General features: G+C 62.3%; 1 protein-coding gene across 1 annotated transcript; it reads left to right on the top strand.

The window, feature by feature from the left end:
• Positions 1-1035: 1035 nt before the first annotated feature.
• PTCH2 (patched 2) lies at positions 1036-21179 on the top strand. The gene is given in 26 exon segments (XM_058808710.1): positions 1036-1105; positions 1108-1229; positions 1231-1333; positions 1488-1787; positions 11370-11559; positions 11677-11746; positions 11988-12079; positions 14038-14233; positions 14322-14443; positions 14696-14843; positions 15074-15205; positions 15286-15441; positions 15547-15639; positions 15727-15852; positions 15932-16050; positions 16159-16564; positions 16652-16964; positions 17225-17367; positions 17456-17636; positions 18075-18358; positions 18882-19019; positions 19145-19287; positions 19557-19656; positions 20041-20286; positions 20437-20844; positions 20945-21179. Coding segments are annotated over 25 exon segments (4401 nt in total). The 3' UTR covers positions 20945-21179.
• Positions 21180-22756: the final 1577 nt, after the last annotated feature.

The following is a 22756-nucleotide window of genomic DNA, read 5'->3' as shown; positions in this document are numbered from 1 at the left end:
CACTTCTTGTGCCCCATGGACGGGGTTTTTGTGCCCCTGGCCTCCAACTTTGGGATGTTGGGCTTGGCTCACTATGGCAGGGGATGGGGCAGTGCTTATGGGTACACCCAAAGAGTGGAATGTCTTCCCGCCCCCCACTGTGGCCTGGGGGAATATCTGGTCTCTAGCTGATACTGGGGGTGGGTGGACACCCTGCTTTTGTGGAGAGGGGAAGGGGGTTAAATATTGTTGGGGAAAGGTATTAATTGGGATGCCTGGTCCTTTGAGGGAGAACATCTGGCCCTTGAAGAAGAGATGCCCATCCCTTGGGATGGCTGTTAGAGAGATGCACAGACTCTGGAAGAACACTGACTACCCCTTGATATACCTATGAGGGTGCTGCCAAGACCTTGAGGGGTGGCCACAGTGGGATATCCAGCCTTTAGGAGGGCTGCCTATTTCTTGGGAAGTAGCTGTGGGAAGATGCCTGGCCCTGGAGGAGATACCGGGCCCCTTGGGGTGGCTCTGGGTGGGGGGTCGGCCCAGCACTGGGGAGAGGAAGCAGATGGGGGAATGTTTGGACCAAGGAGGGTGGCTGGGGGGGGGGGTGCGTCCCCGAGGAGAGGCTATGTACACAACACCCTGCCCTCGGGACACGCTTCGGAGGGATGCCATTCCTTGGGGCATCTCCAGGGGGCTGTCAACCCTTTGCGGGGCAGCTGTGGAAGAAGGATGTAGGGAACGCTTTACTTAGCCGGGTGCCCATCCTCGGGGGTACACCTATGGCGGGGGGCTGAGAGGGCTGCGCACCCACCCCGGGGGACGCTCAGAGGGGGATGCCCGTTCCGCCCGTCCCCGGGGCTGTCTGTGGGGCGCTGCCGGTGCCGGGGCCGGAGGCGCGGGGCAGCCGCGGGCTCGGGCCGTGCCGGTGCCCCGGTGCGGCCGCGGCCGCGCTCCCCCCCGCGGCGGGGCCGGTGCGGTGCGGCGCGGGGCGGCGCGGGGGGGAGCGCGGTGTGTGGCCGCCGGCGGCGGGCGCGCCGTTGCTTAGCAGCGGCGATGGGCGCTGCCGCGGCGGCGGCGGCCAATGGGAGCGGCGGCGGCGGCGCGGCCCCGGCGCCCCCCGCCCCCGCCTCCCCTTTAGAGGCGCGGCGGGCGGCCGGCGGCGCACACACAGCCCTCCATCCGCACCGGCACCGGCACGGCCCCGCCGCGCGCATGGGGGCCGCCGCCGCGCTCGGCCCCACATAACGGGGGGTGCCCAGCCCCGCCAGCCGCCCCGCCATGCCGGCCGAGCCCCCCCGCGCCGCGCCGCCGCCGCTCCGCGCCGCCCGCCGCAAGCCGCTGCCCGAGGTGAGTGAGGGGCGAGCATCGCCCGCTCTCGCGGGGGCTGCGGGCCGGGGAGGGCACTTCGGAGAGCGCGGGGGAGCCCGGGGCGGGCCGGGCGGGCGCGGGGACCCCCGCGTCCCCCGGCTCGGGGAACCTCCGACGCTCGCGGTTCCGCTCCGAAGCCGAGAGCGGCGGCCGCGGGCATCCCGCCCCGCTGCGGGTCCCCTTCCCCAGCCGGGGCGCTCCCCTCTCCTCTCCTGGGCTGACCCGATCCTCGCCCCCTCCGCAGGGCAGGGCCGTGGGCCAGAGGACCCCGCTGTGGCTGCGGGCCCGCTTTCAGGCGCTGCTCTTCGCCCTGGGCTGCCGGATCCAGCGGCACTGCGGGAAGGTGCTCTTCGTGGGGCTGCTGGTGTTCGGGGCGCTGGCCGTGGGACTACGGGTGGCCTCCATCGAGACCGACATCGAGCACCTCTGGGTGGAAGGTAAGCGCGGCCCTGCGGGCTCGGCCGCCCGTGGGAACGGTCCCGCTCCCGGCCCCGGCTTTGTCCCCCACGCGCGGCGCGGAGTGCGGGGCCGGCCGGGAGGCAGGTGACAGCGCGGGAGCGGGGCGGGACGAGGAGGATGAGGATGCCGCCGCCGGGCGTCCCGTCACCGGGGCCGCGGAGGACGGGCCGTGGGTGCCCAGAGCCGGGGTCCCGTCTGCGCGGCCGCTCGGGCTGCGCCGTGCGCAGTGCTGGGCTGAGGAGGGACCCCCACGCGTGTTCCTGAGGGGGTCCCCGCGCGGAGGTGCTGACACGTGGTGCTGGACACCCCCTTCCCGGTGGGAAGAGCCCCCGGGGGCGGCCGCAGCCCCGCACCGGGGCAGAGCTGGCGCCGCGGAGCCGCCAGACCCGGCACGGGACCCGGGCGCGGGGGGAACGGCAGCGCGGGCAGGGTCAGGCGGGAGCAAATCCCCGTTTCCGAGTGGAAGCGGCTGATCCCCCGCCTTTGTTATTAATAACTCCAGCGTGGATTTTCTCTCCCCGATCCCTGCAGCCCTGCTTCACGGGTCTGGGATTTGCTTTTCCTGCGCCTGCCTTCGGCTTTGGGGGGCCCCCGGGGGGGCAGCACCCCGAGTGGCAGCCCCGTCCGTGCGGCGGGGGGATCCCCGGGCGGGGGTCCCCGCGGGGTGCTGTGCAGGGGCAGATGTTGCTCAGCGGAGGGGTGTCAGCCATCTTTGTGCGGGAGCGCTGCCTCCTCCCCCACGCCCCGCTCCCTGTGTGGTCCTCAGCTACTCTTGGATTTGGTTCAACAATAGAAGCAACTTTGCTCTCCCACCCCCTTTTTTTTTTTTTTTTTTTTTTAATTTAAAAAAAAAAGAGCTCTGCGCTCCCTGGCTGCTTGCACACAGATGCACGCACGAACCCCTGCCCAGGAATGCCCGGCTCTCCCACCTGCTTCCCACTCCCCAGGGATGTTTGTCCCCCCTCCCCAGATCTCGGCTCCATCACCCCCTTCCTCTGCAACACGTAGCAGAGAAATCCAGTGGTACCTCCCGGTCCAGCCAGCGCCTGAGCTGTGCCTGCTGAAGGAGGGACGTGCTCCCTCCGTGGTTCCCTCACTCTGGGTCGTGGCTCCGGCTCCATTGAATTTTTATTGTGCTTTTGGGGTAGTAAGGAGTCAGCGTTTTGTGGAACCGTGGCCAGGAAAGCGGCTGTGGTTGTTCCTGTTAAGGGGAATGGGACTTGCGGCACATCAGGGTGGAGAGCGGGATGGGGAAGGGGCCAAGCCTGGGGACGGCTGGAAGCGCCCAGAAACCCGGCTTTTCCTGTGCCCCACTGAGCTCCCTGCTCGCCCGGCCGCAGCAGCAACTGCGGCTGCTCTTGGGGGATTTCCCCCACACTGCGGTCTGGCTCTAATGTGGGTGCCGGGGGCCTCTCTCAGGAACCTTCCCTTTCTCATGGCTTCTCATCTTCTTCGGTGTCAGGAGTTGGATTTAATTTTATTTTTTTTTTACTCTGTAGTGAAACTCCGCTGACGTGGGGAGTCCTGCCCTTCCTGGGCAGTGGGTGCCCTGGGGTCTGCACAGAGCCCCCGCTCTGGATCTGTGCTGCTGCCTGAGGATGGTGTGGGTGCCAGGGGTGCTGCTCAGAGCCCCCCTTGTCCTTCCTGGGAGGGCTCCTCCCCCGGCAGTGTGCCCTTGGGGCAGACCCCTCCGTGCCTCGCTCCTGGGTGGCACAGCCCCAGCGTCCTCAGGCGCTGGCACAACCTGCGACCACCAAGGATGATGTGTCTGAGATGGCTTTAGTCCCATGGGGTGGCATGCGTGGGTCAGGATGTGGAAGGAAGTTTTGTGGTGACACTTTCAGTCTCGTGTATTGGCTGTGGGGCTGCCTCCCTTCCTCATAACCATCTGTAGCTCCCTGCCTCACTGCTCAGCCTCAGCTCTGCGTTTTCTGGTGAGATCAAAGCATCCCCCGCATATGGCCAGCCCTGATCCCTGCACCCCATCCTGCTGGTGTGGGGATGGGCATTATCAGGGGACAGGAGGGCCTGGGATGCCCCTGGAGAGTGGAACACAATTGCCCAGACTCTGTGGTTGCATCCAGAGCACTTGAAGCTGCTTTGGGATTTTTCTCAGCCACTACTTTCTCACGTTCCCACATGTGTGGCAGGGTTGGAGTGTGTGTCCTCTACAGTGAGCCTGGTGCCTCTGTGGCAGGCTGAAGCAATGCAGTTCTTGCTCCTTGGCTGGCAAAGTTGGTATCCCATCTGCTTGGTCCCAAGTGTTTGGGATCCCCAGGGTGCTGGGCACCTGAGCTCCTGCCTGCTCTGGGTCTGTGAGGAGATGTTTGTGGGACTGTGGTTCATCCCAGCCCTGAGGCAGGGCTGTAGGGTGTCTAAGGGGCAGGGTATGTGTGCAGGGAATCCCAGGCCCATCATTTTGGCCCAGTGGGTCCCAGCTCAGGGTCAGAGTGGTTTAAGGTTCCAGGAAGCCTCTGGTGACTGCATCCGACCACCTGCCTCTGCCTAGCCAGGCTGAGGGATGCGGGTAGTGATGCTCCAACCCACAAACCACCCTGCCCAGGTGAGGTCCCAGCGCTGCAGGAGCAGAGTGTGACCCTGTGCCAGGCAATCCCCACTGCAGGCTGGGCTCAGCTCTCAGGGAGCCGGGATCCTGCTGAGCAGGGGCGAGAAGGGAGCGGTTTCCCATGGGAGCATGATGCTGATGTGCCATCCCCCTCCTCCCCAAACAGGGGAATAGGGCGGGCAGCCCTGCTTTGGCCCCGTGACTGGGGTCAGCACTCGGGCCATGCTGATGCTATGTCCTCCTGAGCCTCGGCTGTGACCCCGGCCACCTGTGGGAAAGCAGCGTGTCCCCTGTCCCGATTCTGGGAATGTCCTTAGGCCGGGGGGCTGGCTGATGGGTTCTTGCAGTGTTCTGGGGTAATGCTGACCTGTATCCCTGTTTGGGAGATGGAAGGAGGCTGTGTCACCCCATAAATTGGACTCGACTGTGGAAACGTTCAATTAGGCTCCTCCGAAGCAATTAGCCCCTTGGAGGCTTTGCAGTCCCGGCTAGCGGCGAGTGTTGAGTTACCTCTGGACACCTGGCAGCTGTTCCTGGCTCTCCCAGGGCGTCTTTAGGGCCAAGGGGCCGGGGAGGCGAGCTCTGGGCAGGCAGAGCCCTGGGTGGTGAATGGGTCTGCCTGATTTATAGCGCTGAGGGCTGGTTCAAAGGAAGGCCGGGTTAATTCCTAACCGGAACAGCCAAGCGCCCCGCGCAGCCGTCGCGCTCTCAAAGAGCTCCTGAGTCTCCCTGGAGAAGACCCTGTCCCTTTCCTGGAGGGGTCATGGACACCCCGAATGTGCTGCTGGGATGAAATAGGACGCATCTTATGGGGGTGAGGGGGATTTGCTCTCTTGTTCTCATCCTGGGGCACAAAGCTGGGACACCCCCAGCCCTCCTGGCAGTGGCTTCTGTCCTTCCTTGACCTCTGCAGCAGTTCTTGGCACAGGGCATCAGCTCCTCGGCACCCAGGACAGGGCTGGGATGCATTCTGAGCTCCCCCTGCGGCAGGCCAGCACGGAGAGGAGGTGCTGGCTGGCTCTGTTTGCCGAGAGAGGGGCACAGGGAATGAGGAAGCCAAGGACGGGATTGAACGCCCTCAGCGCTGTCTGTGTGGCCTCTCTTCCCGGCCCTGTCCCCACTGCGCTGGGTGGGTCCCGTGGAGGGGTGTGGGGGCTGCAGGGATGCCACAGCCGTTCCTGGGTGGGCACACGGAGAGGTGGGTGGTCTCCTTGCTGGGTGGGTGGGTTTGTGGGGTGGGATGTTTGTGCAGGGGCTGAGAAAGGAGCGGGTGATTTGGGGGGCTCTGTGTGGCTGGAGCTGACAGCTTGGGGGGCTCTGATGGCAGTTTGTCCCCATGTCTGGGGCAGCAAGGTGCCTGCTGGGATCTGCCCAGAGCTGGCTTCACTCCTGTGGGGTGGCTCCTGGGCTGCCATGTCCCTGCTCTGTCCCCACATTGGTGTCCTGGGGAAGAGGGTCCCCATTTCTCTTGGGGTGTGGTGACACAGGTATTGCTCTGCAGGAAGGTCTTGCCTGGCCTGTTGGGATTTTTCCTTCAGCACCCTGCTGTCCTCTCTGTCTGCAGGGTCTGGGTATCTGTGGGGACACTGTGTCCCCGTGCTCGGGGGCTTGGAGGAGTGAGCAGCAGCTGGGGTGTTGCTGCCATGAGGTGCTGAGGTCCCTGTTATCCCAAAAACCTTCCTGCCTGCCTCTCCCCTCTGCTCCCAAGTCCCCTCTGGCTGTGAAAGAACCTTTCTTCTCGAGAAGGGGGGAGGGAAGGAGGCTCACCCAGTTGCCCCCCACCCACCAGAAGATGGGGTCCAGTCAGTTCACCTTTATTTATTCATCTTTGGGAGGTGAACGCAAACCCTCTTGCTCTTCCTTTTCCCTTCCTTGACAGCTTGGTCAGCTTTTTTGGGCTGGAAAATTTTGCTAATTAACCCAAAGAGACTGGAAGACTTTACAGATGGCTGCGACTTATCTGCCCCTGTCCATTTTGCTTTCCTTTTCAACTCATACATTTTTTTATTTCCTAGAAAGTATTTTTTTCTGGTTTTATGTATATATGTTTTTTTTAACTTGGACATATCTACGGACTTAGGGAACGGGCTCTTTTTTTGTGTGTTTTAAATGTTATTTGGCGGCTGGGAGGGGGCAGCGCCAGGGCCCAAGAAGAGGGTTTTATTATCTGCCTCTCCCTCGGGCCTGGAAAAGTGGTCTGAGTTCAAAAAATTCATTTCTTGCCTGAATGAAGCCAGCAATGTGGAAAAATTTCACCATTCAGAGGGGGATGAATGTATGTTTCAACCACACATTAAGTGACATTAGCAAGCAGTGGAGTGCCTAATGTGGCCATTTTTCACAGCAGCCAACAGAGGGGGTGATTAGCATAATTAGTACAGGCAGCCCTATACATATGGAAATGGCAAATGCCTAAATGCCAACACCAGTGGAAATTTATGTCAATGCTGACAGGAGTCTTAGCGGTGAATAGTTCCCAACTGAATCCCCTCTCCCCCCCTCCCCTTTTTTTCCCCCCCTCTCTCTTTTTCGGGGGTCGCGCTGTCCCCTCGGCGCTGGCCGGGGCGGTGCGAGCTCCCGGTGCCCCCCTCGCCGTGCTGGGAACCGCCGCCCCCCGATTTGGGGTAATAAAGACATTAATTTAGCTTCGCCGTTAAACAAAAGAGTTCGGCCGGGGCCGGCGGCTGGGGAGCTGGCCCCAAACGGGCCCTTTCAGCCCCTCCGCCGCTGGCTTTTTGAAGGCATCCCCGGCTTCTGCCGCCCCTCTTGGCCGAGCCGGGAGCCCCTTCCGTGGGTTCGGCCGGAGGAGCCGGGGCAGCGCCGAGCCCTCGTCCGCGCCTCGGTGCTGCCGGGGCACCAATCTGCCGGCAGCTGCCCCCCTTGCCTTGCCGGGAGAGCCGCGGGGTGAATGGGGCCGGCAGGACGTGTTTTGACAGGATGGGGCCGCCGGGCTTTTGGCGAGGCTGGCGGTAGCGGCCGGGACAGGTAAAAATGGCTCTTTCAGTGTGCCCTGGGCGAGACTTCCTCCGGAGCAGCATGGGTCCTTTCACTGCCTCCCTAATCCAGCTAATCCGCCCCACAACACTTTGAAGGTGGCCTCCGGCTTGCACGCCGCTCAGCACGGGGAAGCTGCAGCCGAGGGATGCTCGGGGCGGTGCCTCGGGACCCCCTCCCACCGGGATGCGGGCAGTGCCTGGCTTGCAGGATGGTTCTGGCGTCCCTCCGGAGCCCCTGGGGCTCTGATGGCCCAGGGCAGGCGTCTCTGCCCGCGGGATGTGCTCGGTCTGGGTGCCTCTTGTAGCAGAGCGTGCTGCAAGGGGGGTTCCCCTTGGGGTGAGCTTTTCCCAGGGGATCTCATCCTGACCTTGTCCCGCTGCCAGCTGTGCCTTTGTGGTGGTTCCCAATCCGAGCATTGGGATGTTGTGCTGTAGACAGGGAGCTGCTCATCCAGTCCCGTGCTAGTGGGCCCAGCTGGGGCCAGGGCTGCAGCATCCCCTGGGCGCCAGCCCAATCTGCAGCTCAACGTTTGTTGTCACATCCCGTAGCCCCATTACACCATGTGGGACAGGGCCTGATTTTCGGGGCCAAGGGAGAATGTGTACCCAGGAGTGTTCCCTCCCTGTCATCCTGTGCCACCCAAGGTGACACCCAAGCGGTGACAACACTGGCAGTGCCTGGGTGCCATCTGCACTGTGGTGGCACTGCTGTTGACCGTGACCTCTACCCAGCCTGATGGGACAGAGTGGACTTTGCAGCATGTGTTTCATGGGGAGACTCTGGTACCTCTCTGTGGTCCCCAGCACCTCCCACATCCCTCCCTCGCCCTCAGCCTTGCCAGGCAGGGAGGGCTCAGTGTGGGGCTGGCAGCCTGCCCGCACCCACTGCCCTCCCCGTGCCACCCAGACACGCTGCCCTGGCACGCTCAGCCTGCTGCCCCCACCCTTGGGTGCTTGGAGACAGGGACAGGGCGCCGCGGGGTTTGTTCACCTCCTGCCCTGCCCTGGGACAGCGTGGTGGGAGGTCCCCTTGCTGTCACAACCAGCGGGGTGGCTGCAAGGGGGCCAGCCCCGGCCTGGAGGGCTTTGGAACTGCGCTGTGGGCAGAGGACCTGGCATGGGCTCATCTGACCCCAAACCCTCTGAGATGAGTTTGGGAGGTTCTGGCTGCCCCTGGGGAGATGTGGAATGAGCTGGGATCAGACCCCTCCCAGGACAGCATAGGGGCTGAGGCTCTGTCCTGGCTGCAGCAGCTGATGGCACGAGTTGGCCCCGCTATGTGAGGCTGGGCTGGCTGCAGTGCCGTGGCTGTGGCTCCTGTGCCCGGAGGGTTTGGGGTGCAGGGAAATGGCTCAGGCAGGGTGGCCGGGAAGGGGGCAGGGAGGCTCCAGCCCTGCTCTGTAATTTTGTGGCGGATGCTGTAATTACTGAGAGGGCTCCCCCGGCAGGGCCCGTGGATGGGAGGCAGCCGCACACGCAGCCACCCTCCCTGCCAGGGACCCTGTCCCATCCCTAGCATCCACTGTCCCTGCTTGGGTACGGCCGGAGCCTCCTCTGCACCCCAGGTGTTTGGAGAGCAAGTGGGTGCAGGGTCCCAATCCAGGTGCAGCCAGAACTGCGCTGAGGCTGCACCCACAGACCCCCAGCAGCGGTACCGAGGAGCAATGCCCAGACCCAGCGAGGATGCTCCAGCCTCGGGGGACTGCCCTGCCCCCAGGCCCTGCTGTTGGATTTTGGAGGGAGCTGGGGGTCCCGGGCAGTGAAGCCAAACCCTGCCGGGGAGCAGAGCAGGCTGTTAGTAAGCAGGACCGGACGCCTGATTGGAACCAGAGAGCCCTTTGCATGAAAAAGCCAAGGGCTCCTTTTGTTAATTGGAATAAAAAAAAAAAAAAAAAAAAAAAAAAAACCAACCAAACAACAACAACAACAAAAAGGAGGAATTTGCATACAGTTCCTCATTACCGTGCCCATTGTTGGTGTGGGGGTGCCGCAGACCCCTCCCGGCCGGCCGGGGGGCTGCGTGCGGCGTGGGGCGTCTCGGCGCTGCCGGGCTGCCCGGCCGGCGGGCGTGCGCCCGTTTGAAGTGTCCTTGGCAGCCCTGTGTGCGCTGCCTTGTCTTTTCATGTTGCTCTTTGGTTAATTAGGGTGTTGGAATTTGAGGCTTCCTCACGGCCTTTGAAGCTTGCTGACGGCTCGCAGTGCCCTGTTCCAAATTAACACTAATTACAAGGGACGGCTTTTTATTTTCTCTCTCTCTCTCTCTCTCTTTTTTTTTTTTTTTTATCCCCCTCCTCTTTAATTTTTCGGGGGGCTCGCCCCCACCCCGTGCCTGCAGATGTGCGGCTCCTCCCGCGGCCGTGCGGGGCGGGGATGCCGGCGGGGCAGGGCGGAGCAGGATAGGATGCGTCCCCCGGGAGCAGCGGCGCTGCCGGGCACCCCCTCGGCGCTGTGTCCCAGCTCCCGCCCGGGCGCGGCGTGGGTGGCACGGCTGAGATCAGAGCAGCTTGGCGCACCTCCTGCCCGACCTCCCAGCCTGCTGGGAACGGCATGGGCGTCCCACTTCCCCCCACCGTCGACACCCACCCTCCCCGTGTCCTCGTCCCCTCGCCCTGGGTGCTGCTGTCCCCTCTGACACACACACAAAAGCCGCGGCCGTGTCCCCCCTCCCTGTCCCTGGCACAACCTCTATCCCAACTGGCATCTGATGGACACCAGCTGCTCCCTGGCCCAGCCAGGAACAATAAAGATGCTTTGCCCTCCCCGTTCCCAAAAAGCAGGAAAAAAAAAAAAAAGAAAAAACCAAAACACCAACCCATATAATAAGTCATTAAAAGGGAAGATTCTGCTCCTTATTTGCGGTCTCGCTCTGGCCTCCTCGGTGCTGGCGGAGGGCCAGGCCCGCCGGGGCCCCCGCGTCTTGCTGAGGGAGCATCCTGGTGCCGATGAATCGTGACCTCCCCTCGCTTTCCTGGGGCTGGGCAGGAGCCTCACCCCTGCCAGCGGCACTGCCTTGGGAAGCATCCCATGCTGGGCATCCTGGGGTACCCCAGTGGGTGGCACTGGGACGGGGGCTGCGCCCCACATGTGCCAGGGCAGGAGGCTGGAGCAGGGCAGCCAAGTGGTGCGCTTGGGAGGGGTTTCAGGATCCGCTTCCCACCCTCCTCTGGGCTGTGTTGCCTCCCCTTTGCTGTACCAGGAGGGATGGGAGCCCCCCATTCGAAGGGGATGGGGACAGCTGTCCCTGGGCTGGTGCTCAGCCATGCGAGAGACCGTGCAGGGTTTGGTCCCAGCCCCAGCCACGCTGGCTGGGAGGGGATTCCTCTTCCACGCCGAGGCTGCCACAAATGGAGTCGGTGGCTTCAGCTGGAAACCCTGGCCCTGCTGTGCTCAGAGCTCTCCCGCTGCCCAAGGGGGACAGATCCCAGAGCCTTGGCAGGGAAGGGTGATGTCCCCAGCACCACCTCCCTCCCCTGTCCCCTACAGCTGCAGGGACTTCGGGGTGCCGGCATCTCCCTGCGCTCCTTCCCTGCTGCCTTGGGGTGCCAGCTGGGCTGGGCTGGGTGCCCCCAGTTTCGCTTCTTGTTTTGTGGGCTGGTTTTGGGCATCTGCAGCACCCACCGCAGTGCACGGGTGGAAGTGGACAGGTTGAGTTCACTCCACTTCACCAACCATCTGTCTGTGGGTTTTTTCTGGTGAGAGCAAAGCCAACAAGCTGCTTTGGGGTTGGATACAGTGTTGGTGGGAAGGGGGATGCCTGGTCCAGTGTGTCCTGAGGTGGTCCCTGTTTGGATCCCTTGGGTGTGAGCACCCAGAGGATGCAGCAGTTGGGGAACCTCACACCAAAAGCCCCTGTGAGTGATCATGGCACCACCTGATGCTGCGTGGCCTTGATTCTGCCCATCCCATTCCCTGGGCATCCTGATGGGCAGGGCAAATTGGTGGGATGGGGGCTCTGCCTGCCCTGGCACTGACAGGGCACATCGTGCTCCCCTCCACAGCGGGCAGCCGGGTGAGCCAGGAGCTGCGCTACACCAAGGAGAAGCTGGGCGAGGAGTCCGTCTACACGTCCCAGATGTTGATCCAGACCCCTAAGAAGGAGGGTGATAACATCCTGACACAGGAGGCCCTGCAGCTCCACCTCGAGGCGGCCTTGGCCGCCAGCAAGGTTCAAGTCTCCCTGTACGGAAAGTGAGTCCGGCTCCAGATGGGGATGGGGACCCCTGCCGTGCTCTGCACATCCCTCTTGCCCTTGCTATGTCCCCTGTGGGATATGCCCGTTCTCAGCGCCTCCTTTTGCCGTTCCAGATCGTGGGATTTGAACAAGATCTGCTACAAGTCGGGTGTCCCCATCATTGAGAATGGCATGATCGAGAGGGTGAGTGCTGGTCATGGATGGCCAGAGGGAGCCCCCGGGGGTGGCTGCTGACCCGCGGGGTCAGTCCATCAAAGAATGGCAGTGGATGGGCTGTGCTGGGGACACGGCTTGCCAGCCCCAGGTGCTGGGAAGGCACTGCTGGCTGGATGTGGGAAGGTGCAGGTTTGGGAAGCCCAGCAAGGTGGGGGGAGACTGGGGAATCTGATCCATCCCTGCTGACCCCTCGCATCTCCTCCTACAGATGATAGAGAAGCTGTTCCCCTGTGTGATCCTGACCCCGCTGGACTGCTTCTGGGAAGGCTCCAAGCTGCAGGGAGGCTCAGCCTATCTCCCGTGAGTGTGTGTGGGGAACTGTCCTGGGCTGTGGGGGGCCATGGTGGGAGCAGGAGCTGGGGATGCTGCCGAGGGGCTGTGCTTGGCCTCCCTTTGCAGCTTGGCTCTGCCTGCTCCACGGTGCTTCAGTGCTGCAGCTTGTCCTGCTCAGCCCCTGGGTTGGTCCCACCACCATTGCTGTCCCGCTGGGTCGACACCCTGGGGACAGGTCCCTGTCCTCCCCTGCTTGGCCTCGGTGGCACAGGTAGGGCTGCACCGCTGCAGGGGGCTGCAGCCCACAGGCAGGAACTGCCCATCCCGTCCCATCCCATCCCATCCCGTCCCATCCCGTCCCTGCCATGCTCTCTCACCTGCCAGGGATGGGGACAGGGGGGACAGTGGCTGTGCCACAGGCAGGTCCCTGAGGCTGCAGGTCCCCTGGCAGCACTTTGTGGGTGCTGTGATTGTGAGGGGGCACCCACACTCCTGAGCTGTGCCCAGGGCACGGAGGGCACACAGTCCCTGGGCTGGGTGGCGAGTGACTCCAGCCAGCTCCTCGCATGGTGGTGGTGGGGCTGGGGACCCCGGCTTGGGCCGGGGAGCCTCCCCCACATTCCTTCTGTTTACGCGTGTGTTTGTCCGGGAGAGCTGGGGCGGCTTGTGCATTGTCAGCAAACGAAGCCCTGTGCTTTCTCATGCTAATGCTGCTCTGAAAGCTGCCCCTTGCCAAATAGATTAAATAGTGGCCTTATTCAGGCTGCTGCGGACGGGAGGAGGGGGAAGGGGCCGCAGCCTCCCCAGCCAGGACTGGGGGGCTGGTTTTGCCCCCCCAAGACCTCAGGTTCTCCCCATCCCAGGCTGGGGAACTGCCAAGAGCAGGAGCAAGTGGGGCTGGGGTGGCTGTGCCAGAGGGGATGCTGGTGGCATTGCCTGCCTGGTTGGGCAGCGTTCTGGGGCTGAGCTCCGTGGCAGGCAGGCTGGCACTGCAGCAGCCACGGGACTCCTCTCTCCCAGCAGCCGAGGGAGCCCGGGCACCCCGGCTGAGCGCCGGCCGGCCCAGGGGGACTCGTCCCCCTTTTTAACGCCAAGGGGTGAGCGGGGTGGGAGCTGGGAGAACAAAGAGCAGCAATCTATGGAAAGACAAAAGGATTTGCCCTGGCTCAGTGAAGCAAGCGAAAGCAGATAAAAGGGGCTCTCTTTGGAAGCAGCAGCAGCTCCGGTTGGTATGTGGGAATCTCGAGCGGCCGGCTCTGGCCCAGCCAGCCTTCATGAATTATTAGGCTGTGTTTCTCCCCAGAGCCCACACTTGCTCGGGGCTTTTTCTTCCCCTCTTTGGAGCGCTGGGCTGGGTTATTGGCTTTTTTGTGTGTCCTTTCTGTCTCAGAAAAGAAGCTGAGGCTGGAAGCTGGCCCCCAGCTCCCCAGGCTGGGGTGGAGGGAGCAGAGCATCTGCAGGCAATGGGAAAAATCCTTTTCCTGTGTACCCAAGTCCCCTGCAGTCCTGCTGGACCTCCAAGAACCTACTCCACGCCCAGCTCCCAGTATTGTGCTGAGTCCCCAGGACCTCTGCAGAGCCCCAAACTCTCCAGCTTGGGGGAAAATGGCAGGAAGGGCTGTAAGGGATGCCAGGAGCTATTGCCTGCCTGCTCCCCTCTATCAAGATGTTAGCCCACGGGCAGTAATCGGCCTGACTGCTCACACAAAGCGGGGCCAGGCAGCAGGGCCGGCTCCCCTTGCTTTGTCCCGGACTAACAGGATCAGGCACGCTACTTGACTCGAGGCACGGCCGCTGTGGCGCACAGGGCACGGGGGATTCCCGGGAGGGGGTAAGGGACATGCTGGGGGCTGAGCTCGGCTGCATCCCTGCATCCTGCCCAGGAGGGCATCCGCAGCACCCCTGGCATGGGCCGGCAGGGGTGATGGTGGTACTGCCTGTGGGTTTTGGCATCCCCCATGACTCCAGTGCTGCTCTCTGCCCAGGGGCCGCCCGGACATCCAGTGGAGCAACCTGGACCCTCTGCAGCTGATGGAGGAGCTGGGGCAGTTCACATCCCTGGAAGGCTTCAAAGAGCTGCTAGACAAGGCAGAGGTGGGACAGGCTTACATGGAGCGGCCCTGCCTGGACCCCCGGGACCCCCAGTGTCCCTCCAGTGCCCCCAACAAGCAGAGCCAGCAGGTGGGTCACAGTCCATGAGGACCAGGATTGGGTGTGGGAGTGCTCTCATGCCTGCCCCACAATCCTGACACCTCTCCTCCACCCACAGAGCCCCGACATCCCGGCCGAGCTCTCGGGGGGCTGCCACGGCTTCTCCAGGAAGTTCATGCGCTGGCAGCAGGAGCTGATTTTAGGTGGCACGACCAAAGACTCCCAGGGCAAGCTGCTACGGTAAGAGCTGCTGTGGGCATCCCCAGGCACAGGGCAGGACGCCTGCCCTGGCTGCAGGAGGGGCTGTGGGGCTGTCTCAGGGGCTGCTGAGTGTGTGGGGCCGGTGAGCAAGGCAGAGCAAGGAGGCAGGATGCCTGGGTCCTCTCCTGGCTGTCTGTGGTGGGGATGGGTGCCATGGGGTGGGGGATGGACCCATTCCTGCATCCTGGGGCGCTGCAGCCAGTCCCAGCGAGGTGCGTGCCTGTCCCCCAGCGCCGAGGCCCTGCAGACCATGTTCCTCCTCATGAGCCCCCGGCAGCTCTATGAGCACTTCAAGGATGACTACGAGATCCATGATATCAGCTGGAGCGAGGAGAAGGCAGGAGCCATCCTGGAGGCCTGGCAGAGGAAATTCGTGGAGGTGAGCACTGAGAACAGCCCCCACATGGGGCTGGGCAGGGGTGAGCCTGTGCATGGCATCCCTCTGTGCCCAGGTTTTCATGTGGCCACGGGTTCTGGCACTACTCTCTTTTAGTCCAGCGCATCCCTAGGGAGTGTCAGTGATGATGCTGACCCCCTGAATGGCTCTGGGGTGGGTGTACTGTAGAGCAGGGGGCTCCTGACTCCTCTAATGGGATGCACCTCTGGCAGCTGGCACAGGACTCCATCCCTCCCAACGCCACACAGAGTGTCCATGCTTTCTCCACCACCACGCTCAACGACATCATGAAGTCCTTCTCTGACGTCAGCGTCATCCGTGTGGCTGGGGGCTACCTCCTCATGGTACGTGTGCCCCCTCTCTCTGTCCTCTGCCTTTCCTCCATCTCCCCCCAGGCCCCTGCTAACCCACTGTGCTCTTGCAGCTCGCCTACGCCTGTGTCACCATGCTGCGGTGGGACTGCTCCAAGTCCCAAGGGGCTGTGGGCCTGGCTGGGGTCCTGCTCGTGGCTCTCTCCGTCGCCTCTGGCCTGGGGCTTTGCTCACTGCTGGGCATCTCCTTCAATGCAGCCACCACCCAGGTATGTGCTGGGGGAAGAGCTGGCTACTGTGAGGTGGGTGGGACCCTGAGTCCCCTCTCAGGTGGTGATCATGTCCCTCTGCTCATGCCAACTGCTCTGTGGCAGGTCCTGCCCTTCCTGGCCCTCGGTATTGGGGTGGATGACATGTTCCTCTTGGCTCATGCCTTCACCGAGACGAGCCAGCACATCCCTTTCAAGGTGAGCACTGAGCACTGCCCAGGGGCTTCTCGGCCTCCTCCTGCCTCCCCATGGTCCCTTCTCATCACCCCTTCTCTGTCCCTGCAGGAGCGGACAGGTGAGTGTCTGAAGCGCACGGGGACCAGCGTGGCTCTCACCTCTGTCAGCAACATGATCGCCTTCTTCATGGCAGCCCTGGTGCCCATCCCTGCCCTGCGTGCCTTCTCCCTCCAGGTAGGGCCACAGTCCCTTTCCAGGGGATGGGAAGGGATGGCCAGACCCCTCTCTGATGTGTGTCCCCCAATTCCTGCAGGCTGCAGTGGTTGTTGTGTTCAACTTCGCCATGGTGCTCTTTGTTTTCCCTGCCATCCTGAGCCTGGACCTGCACCGCCGGGAGAAACGCCGGCTCGACATCCTCTGCTGCTTCTACAGGTACTGGCACTGGGCAGGCTGGGCTGGGTCTGACCCCACAGCTCCCTAAAGAAGACAGGGTGACTAAATATCTCATTCTTCTCTCTCTCCTCCACTTTCTCCATGCAGCCCTTGCTCCTCAAGAGTCATCCAGATCCAGCCCCAAGAGCTTGCTGATGCCAACGACAACCATGCCTGCCACCCATCTCCTTATGGGCACCCCGGCATGGCCACCAGCACCCAGATCACCACCACCGTGCAAGCCTTCACCCGGTGTGACCCCTCGGGCCACCACATTGTCACTGTCCTGCCACCCACGTCCCAGGTGTGCACCTCGCCTGCCATCCTGCTGCCCCACAGTGACCCCTTGGGCTCGCAGGTCTTCGCCCCATCCAGCTCCACCCGGGATCTGCTGTCTCAGCTGGATGAGGCCAAGGGTGGCCGGGAGTGTGTCCCCCTGCCCTTCTGCCGCTGGAGCCTCGCTGATTTTGCCCGGGAGAAGTACGCCCCACTCCTTCTGCGCACCCGGACCAAGGTGAGGGGGGGACAGCCCTAGTGGTGCCACTCAGGGTGGGTGGGTGGCACAGGACTGTTTCTGACCCCCCCCCCATTGTCCCCACAGGTGGTGGTGGTGGTGCTGTTCCTGGCACTGCTAGGGCTGTGCCTCTATGGCACCACCATGGTACACGATGGCCTCTACCTGACGGACATTGTGCCACGGGACACCAAGGCACACGCCTTCATCTCGGCCCAGTTCAAGTACTTCTCCTTCTACAACATGTTCATTGTCACTAAGGGTGGCTTCCACTACCCGGGAGCCCAGGCTGCCCTGCTGAGCCTGCACCAGGCCTTCAGCACCGTCAAGTACGTGGTGCGGGAGGGCAACCGTGACCTGCCTAAAATGTGGCTCCATTACTTCCAGGACTGGCTGAGAGGTGAGGGACATGCCTCTCCTCCATGACTTCCCCTGCCTGACAGTCCTCTCCTCATCCTGCATGCTCCCCACTGACCTGGGAATGCCTTCCCTTCTGTGCAGCACCCTGGGGAGGATGGTACCAAGGTGCCCAGCACTGGAAGCTGAGCCTTGGGGTTTCTGTGTGCCCATCCCTTTGGCACCACACTCCCTGGATCACACGGGGTGGTGTGCAGGGTGGTGTATCCCCAGGAATGCTTACCCCCCATTCTGCATTCCCAGGGCTCCAGGCCACCTTCGACAGGGATTGGCAGGCTGGGCGCATCACCCATGACAGCTACCGCAATGGCTCCGAGGATGGAGCACTGGCATACAAGCTCCTCATCCAGACTGGCAACAAGAAGGAGCCCTTCAACTTCAACCAGGTGAGTGATGACAGGGCTGGGCTGACTGAGCTGGGGATGTCTCTGCCCCAGCTGCCCAGCTCATGTTCACTCCTGGTCTCTCCTGTAGCTGACCACGCGGCGACTGGTGGATGAGAATGGCATCATCCCCCCCGACACCTTTTACATCTGCCTGACAGTGTGGGCCAGCAACGACCCCCTGGGCTTTGCTGCCTCCCAGGCCAACTTCTATCCCCCACCCCCTGAGTGGATTCATGACAAGTACGACACCACAGGCGAGAACCTGCGAAGTGAGTGAGCATGGTGGGCTCCTCAAGGTCCCCTCTGCCCCTCTGTCCCCTCTGGGTCCTTCTGCAGAGTACCCCATTCCCCACACATTTTTGCCCTGAAGGGAAACCCCTCATCCCATCTGGTAAACTGCCTTGCTTCCCCTCATCCTTAACCCTCATCCTCTTGCATCCCACACCCTGAGCATCCCCCTGTGCTTTCCCCGTGCGCTTAGCAACACACACCTGCTCCAGCCCAGTGAGCATCTCACTGCAAAGAGTAACCCACTAATGCACAAAAATCCTACGGGCAGAGAAATGCCCCACCCTCCTTCTTGACCCCAGTCTGTTCCCTACACACTCCTCAGACCTGTGGTAGCCAGCCAGGCATCAGGCTGGTGCTCTTGTGCTGCCTGTCCTCCTGTACTGCCCATACCCTCACTGCCTGTGATCTCCTCACAGTCCCAGCAGCCCAGCCGCTGGAGTTCGCCCAGTTCCCCTTCTACCTGAGCGGGCTGCGTCGCACGTCCGACTTTGTGGAGGCGATTGAGAGCGTTCGGGCCATCTGCCAGGAGGCTGCGCAGCGCCACGGCGTGCTGAGCTACCCCAGTGGCTACCCCTTCCTCTTCTGGGAGCAGTACATCGGCCTGCGGCACTGGTTCCTGCTGGCCATCAGCATCCTGCTGGCCTGCACCTTCCTCGTGTGTGCCTTGCTGCTGCTCAACCCCTGGACCGCCGGCATCATCGTGAGTACGCACCCTGATGCACGGGGATGGGCCTGATGGGTGGGGACAGGGACATCCAGCCTTTCTCCCGTCCTGCTGAGTGGCCCTGGGTTCCTGCTTCATGGGAATTGGGTGATGGAGTGGCCAGCGGAGGGAAGGGATGCCCATATGAGGGTGGCAGTGGGTGGGGGACTTCTGTATGGAGGGATCAGTTATATCATTGGTGAAGAGAACAGGGGGCCCTGGATACATCCATGCAGAAGAGTGACAGGAACACCCATGTGGAGGTGGCAGTTGTTGGGGGAGCCACATGGAGTGATCAGGGAACACGTTATGATGGGAATGTGTATAGTGGGTAGGGGTTTGATGACATCCATGCAGAGCAGGGTGAGGGCTACCCCCAGAAGATGGGACAGAGGGACACTGCAAATAGAGGGAAAAGGGTCAGTGAGGTGAGGCTGCTCTATATGGAGTAGGGTCAGGCTTGCCAGGGAGGGGGGACAGCCTATCAAAGCCATCTCTCATTGACCCCATCACCCTCCAGGTCTCCATCCTGGCCATGATTGCTGTGGAATTGTTTGGCATCATGGGGCTGATGGGCATCAAGCTGAGCGCCATCCCTGTGGTCATCCTCATTGCCTCGGTGGGCATCGGTGTGGAGTTTACTGTCCACGTGGCCCTGGTGAGTACAGGCTGATGCCAGTTCCCACTCCCTGGCACCCTCACCCGCTTGGCCATGTGCTGATGGGTGGCCCATCATGGGTGGCACATGGGGACAGTCCTGCATGACATTTCCATCCCACTCAGGGCTTCCTGACAGCTGCGGGGAGCAGGAACGTGCGCTCAGCTGCAGCACTGGAGCACACTTTTGCGCCTGTGATGGATGGTGCTGTCTCCACCCTCCTGGGTGTCCTCATGCTGGCTGGCTCTGAGTTCGATTTCATCATGAGGTGAGCACTGAAGAAGGGTAAATCAGCCACATGCTGCCCTACAAGAACTTTGGCAGTGGGGGCTGGTGGGTGTGGCAGTCCCCCCCGTCTGGTAGTGGGGATGTGGGGTAGCTGGTGAGGACATCTTGCTGGGGACTGCCATTCCACCTTGCCTGGAGGCTGGGGAGACATGGCAAGGCCAGGGGGTGTGGAGTGGGAAGCCGTGTTTGCGATGGGAAAGGCTCATGATGGCTGTACCTGCTTACCCCGTGTGCCTATGGCCCCCTCAGGTATTTCTTTGCGGTGCTGACCATCCTGACGCTGCTGGGGCTGCTCAATGGGCTGGTGCTGCTGCCCGTGCTGCTCTCTGTCATCGGGCCACCCCCTGAGGTACGAGACCCCTCCATCCCTCCTCTCCCTTATCCTCTCCAGCCCTGTATCCTGTCTCTCCATCCCCCATTGCCCCTCTCCCTGCCCACCTTTCACCCTTTATCCATCTTTGCCTTGTCTAAACCACCTCAGTCCGTCCTTTGCCCCATACCATCCCTCTTTTACTTCATCCTTTCTCTAACCCATATCCTACTTGCCCCATACCTACCTGACTTTGTTCCTGCTCCATTCCACACACAACTTTCCCCACCCCTCCCTGACCCATTTGATCCCATCCCTGCTTCACCTGGCATCGCCCACATCCCCATCGTCGCATCAACCCTTACTCCCTACTTCTCCATACTCTTCTGTCCCTGGCTCCTCTGACCTGTGTTCTCTCCCCAGGCATCCCTGGTGGATAATGGCCCCTGCCTACCCCCACCAGAGTCGATACCCCCATGTCTGGGCCCTGGGGGACTGTACGTCCGGCGCGCTCCAGCCTGGCCGGCCACCTTCCCTGAGCCCTCTGACACAGAGCACTACATGGAGAGCGTGGGGCCAGGCAGCCCACAGGGACCCTTCGTTGTGCCTCCTGCCCCAGCACACATCCTACTGGAGGCTGGCAAGGACCCCAGCTTCCCCCGCATCACTGTGAGTGTCTCTACCCACTGAGGCATTGCCAACTCCCCTGCATCCCCGGGGACAGGGTCATGGATAGAGCTGGGGGATGGGGGCTGGTGGTGTTGCCAGAGGGATGCTCAATATGGCTGGGGACCCTCATGCTTCATGCTCCCCCTCCAGGTGCTGAAGCCCTACAAGGACAGCCTGGAGGCTCAGGGGAAGAAAGAGGCGTCTGGTCCTCAGCCTGCAGCCCCCCTGCCCTTCGGGGAGCCGTGCACCACGTTGCCCCGAGATCCCCCTCAGCCCTGCCCAGCGGGCACCCGGCCAGCGCCACCCGCAGCCCTGCCCACCTACAGCACCCACCTGCAGGGTCCTGCCGGCAGCTACACCACCGTCACGGCCACCGCGTCGGTGACAGTGGCCCTGCACCCCTCACTGCCCGGCTCCTACCCCACCTTCAGCCCTGAGGGCTTCACCAGCGCCGAGCGGGACTGCCTGGACGAGCCCAGCACCAGCGGCGCCACTGTGCCCGACACCTTTGAGATGCAGAACATGGGACACCACCACGGGGCAGGTGCCTGGCGCTAGGTGAGCTTGTGGACACGCTACCCAGGGCAGGGCATGGCAGTGTGGGGTGTGAGGTGGGTGTGGAGGGACCCAGCTGACCCCCAGATCTCTCTCCCTGCAGATTGCTGGTTCCTGGGCAGAGCATCTCCCCAGCACCCAGTGGGCACAGGAGGGTGCAGTGCGGGGTCACCCCGTGTCGTGCTGCTAATCGCCAGAGCGGTCTTGGCCGAGGAGGACCGGCCCCCTGCACCCTGCACCGAGGCTTGGTAGGGCAGGCTGGCACTTCTATGCAAGCTGTGTGCAGGCCAGGCCGTGCCCGTGTGTCCCTCACCCGAGGCTGTACCGTTGGTGCCATGTCCCATCACCCAGGGCTTGGGGTTATCCTGCCCTGGACTTATTGTCCCCCAGAAATGGAAGCACTAACTCCCCCCTCTGTTTCTGGAGCTGCTGGCAAGGTGGACTCGGTGCCATGCCAGCTCCCCCTCTGTGGGGTCACTGCCTGCTCCCCATCACCTCCTCCTGGGACCACCCATCCCAGGCCATGAGCTGGGGTACCCCAACAGGGTGCCCTGATGCCCCCTGTGCTGATAAGGGGGCAGCCCCAGAGCCAGCTATGCCCTGGCATGCCATGGGCAAGGCCTAGGGTGGGCACCCCCACCTTTATTTATTGCAAAGGGAAACTATCTATAGAGAGATATATATTTTTAAGCTTATTTTAAAAGATTTATTTCTCAGCCTACAGTCTCACCCAGCTGCCCAGGGTGCAGGCAGGGAGCGGGCAGACCCTTTGCCCAGTGCAGGGCTGCCCACTGGAGGCAGCAGGAGCCTGGGGGCACAGACCTGGTTCATGCCCCCACTCCATGGGCAGCTCACCCCTTCCAACATGCTAGTCCATGCCTCAGTTTCCCCAGTGGCAAGTATGGAAAGGCTGGAGATCATGGATGTGCCACAGTGGAGAAAGGGAGCCTATTGCTCCCCAGCACACAGGCAGGGTTTTGGAAGGGGGAGATCCTTGGAGTGGTCCTTGCTGTGCCAAGCCCCTGAGCTGTCCCACGACCACAGCCCCTGTGTCACACTTGTGCTCTGTCCAGGGGATGGCACAGGCTTGAGCACGCACAAGGCGCTGCACGCTGACGTGGGCTCCCATGGTGCCACCAGGCACATCTTGCTGGGAAACGGTATTTCTTACCATGTCCCTGTGCAACAGGGCTGTCCCTGCAGCCAGCCCCTGTCCCCATCCCTGTCCCCATCCCGGGCACCGTCTGCGCCGTTACCCAGCACTTTAACTCCAGCGGTGTTTGCTGTGCCTGCGGCCCCAAGCCCCCCGACACTGCCACTGAGCAGGGGTGGCCTTGGGGACCCTGTCCCCGTGCCAGGCGTGGGCACGGCGGGCAGTCCCCTCCCCAAACACGCCATCTAAGTTATTTATATCAAAGAGAGCAAAGGTTTATTTTTGTAGTTTGTACAGGCGGTAGTGGGGACTGAAGGTTTATTTTTAAAGAGTAAATATATATATTATATATAAATTACCTGCTGTGTCCGGCCCTTTCTCCTGGGGAACACAGTTGGAAGGGGGGGTATGTGTCCTTGAGACAGACCCAGCTGTGTGCACACACTCAATGGGGGGTGCAAGGAGAGCTGTATACTGTGTGTGTGGCACTTGGTGGGGCTGGCAGCCTGTCCTGTGTGTGTGTGGCCTGCTGGTAGGGCTTGGCGGGGGTTGGGAGCCTGTCGGTGCAGCAGTGCGTGCAAAGAGCCCATGTGTCCCCTCGTAGCTGCACCCCCTCCAAACGCCAGGATCCCTGTGCCCCTGCCCAGGCAGCTGCTGGTGCTTTTTCCCACTGCAGCACGGCCTCGCTGCCAGGGGAGGGCAGCACGGCCCCGGGGAAGGCAGAGGTCATCTTGGATCCCCGTCCCGCAGAGATCTCTGCAG

The sequence above is a fragment of the Ammospiza caudacuta genome, chromosome 7 (assembly GCF_027887145.1).
Source record: "Ammospiza caudacuta isolate bAmmCau1 chromosome 7, bAmmCau1.pri, whole genome shotgun sequence".
Lineage (NCBI taxonomy): Eukaryota > Metazoa > Chordata > Aves > Passeriformes > Passerellidae > Ammospiza > Ammospiza caudacuta.
Note: the sequence above shows the minus strand (reverse complement) of the source record. Positions and strands in the feature narration are given on the sequence as shown.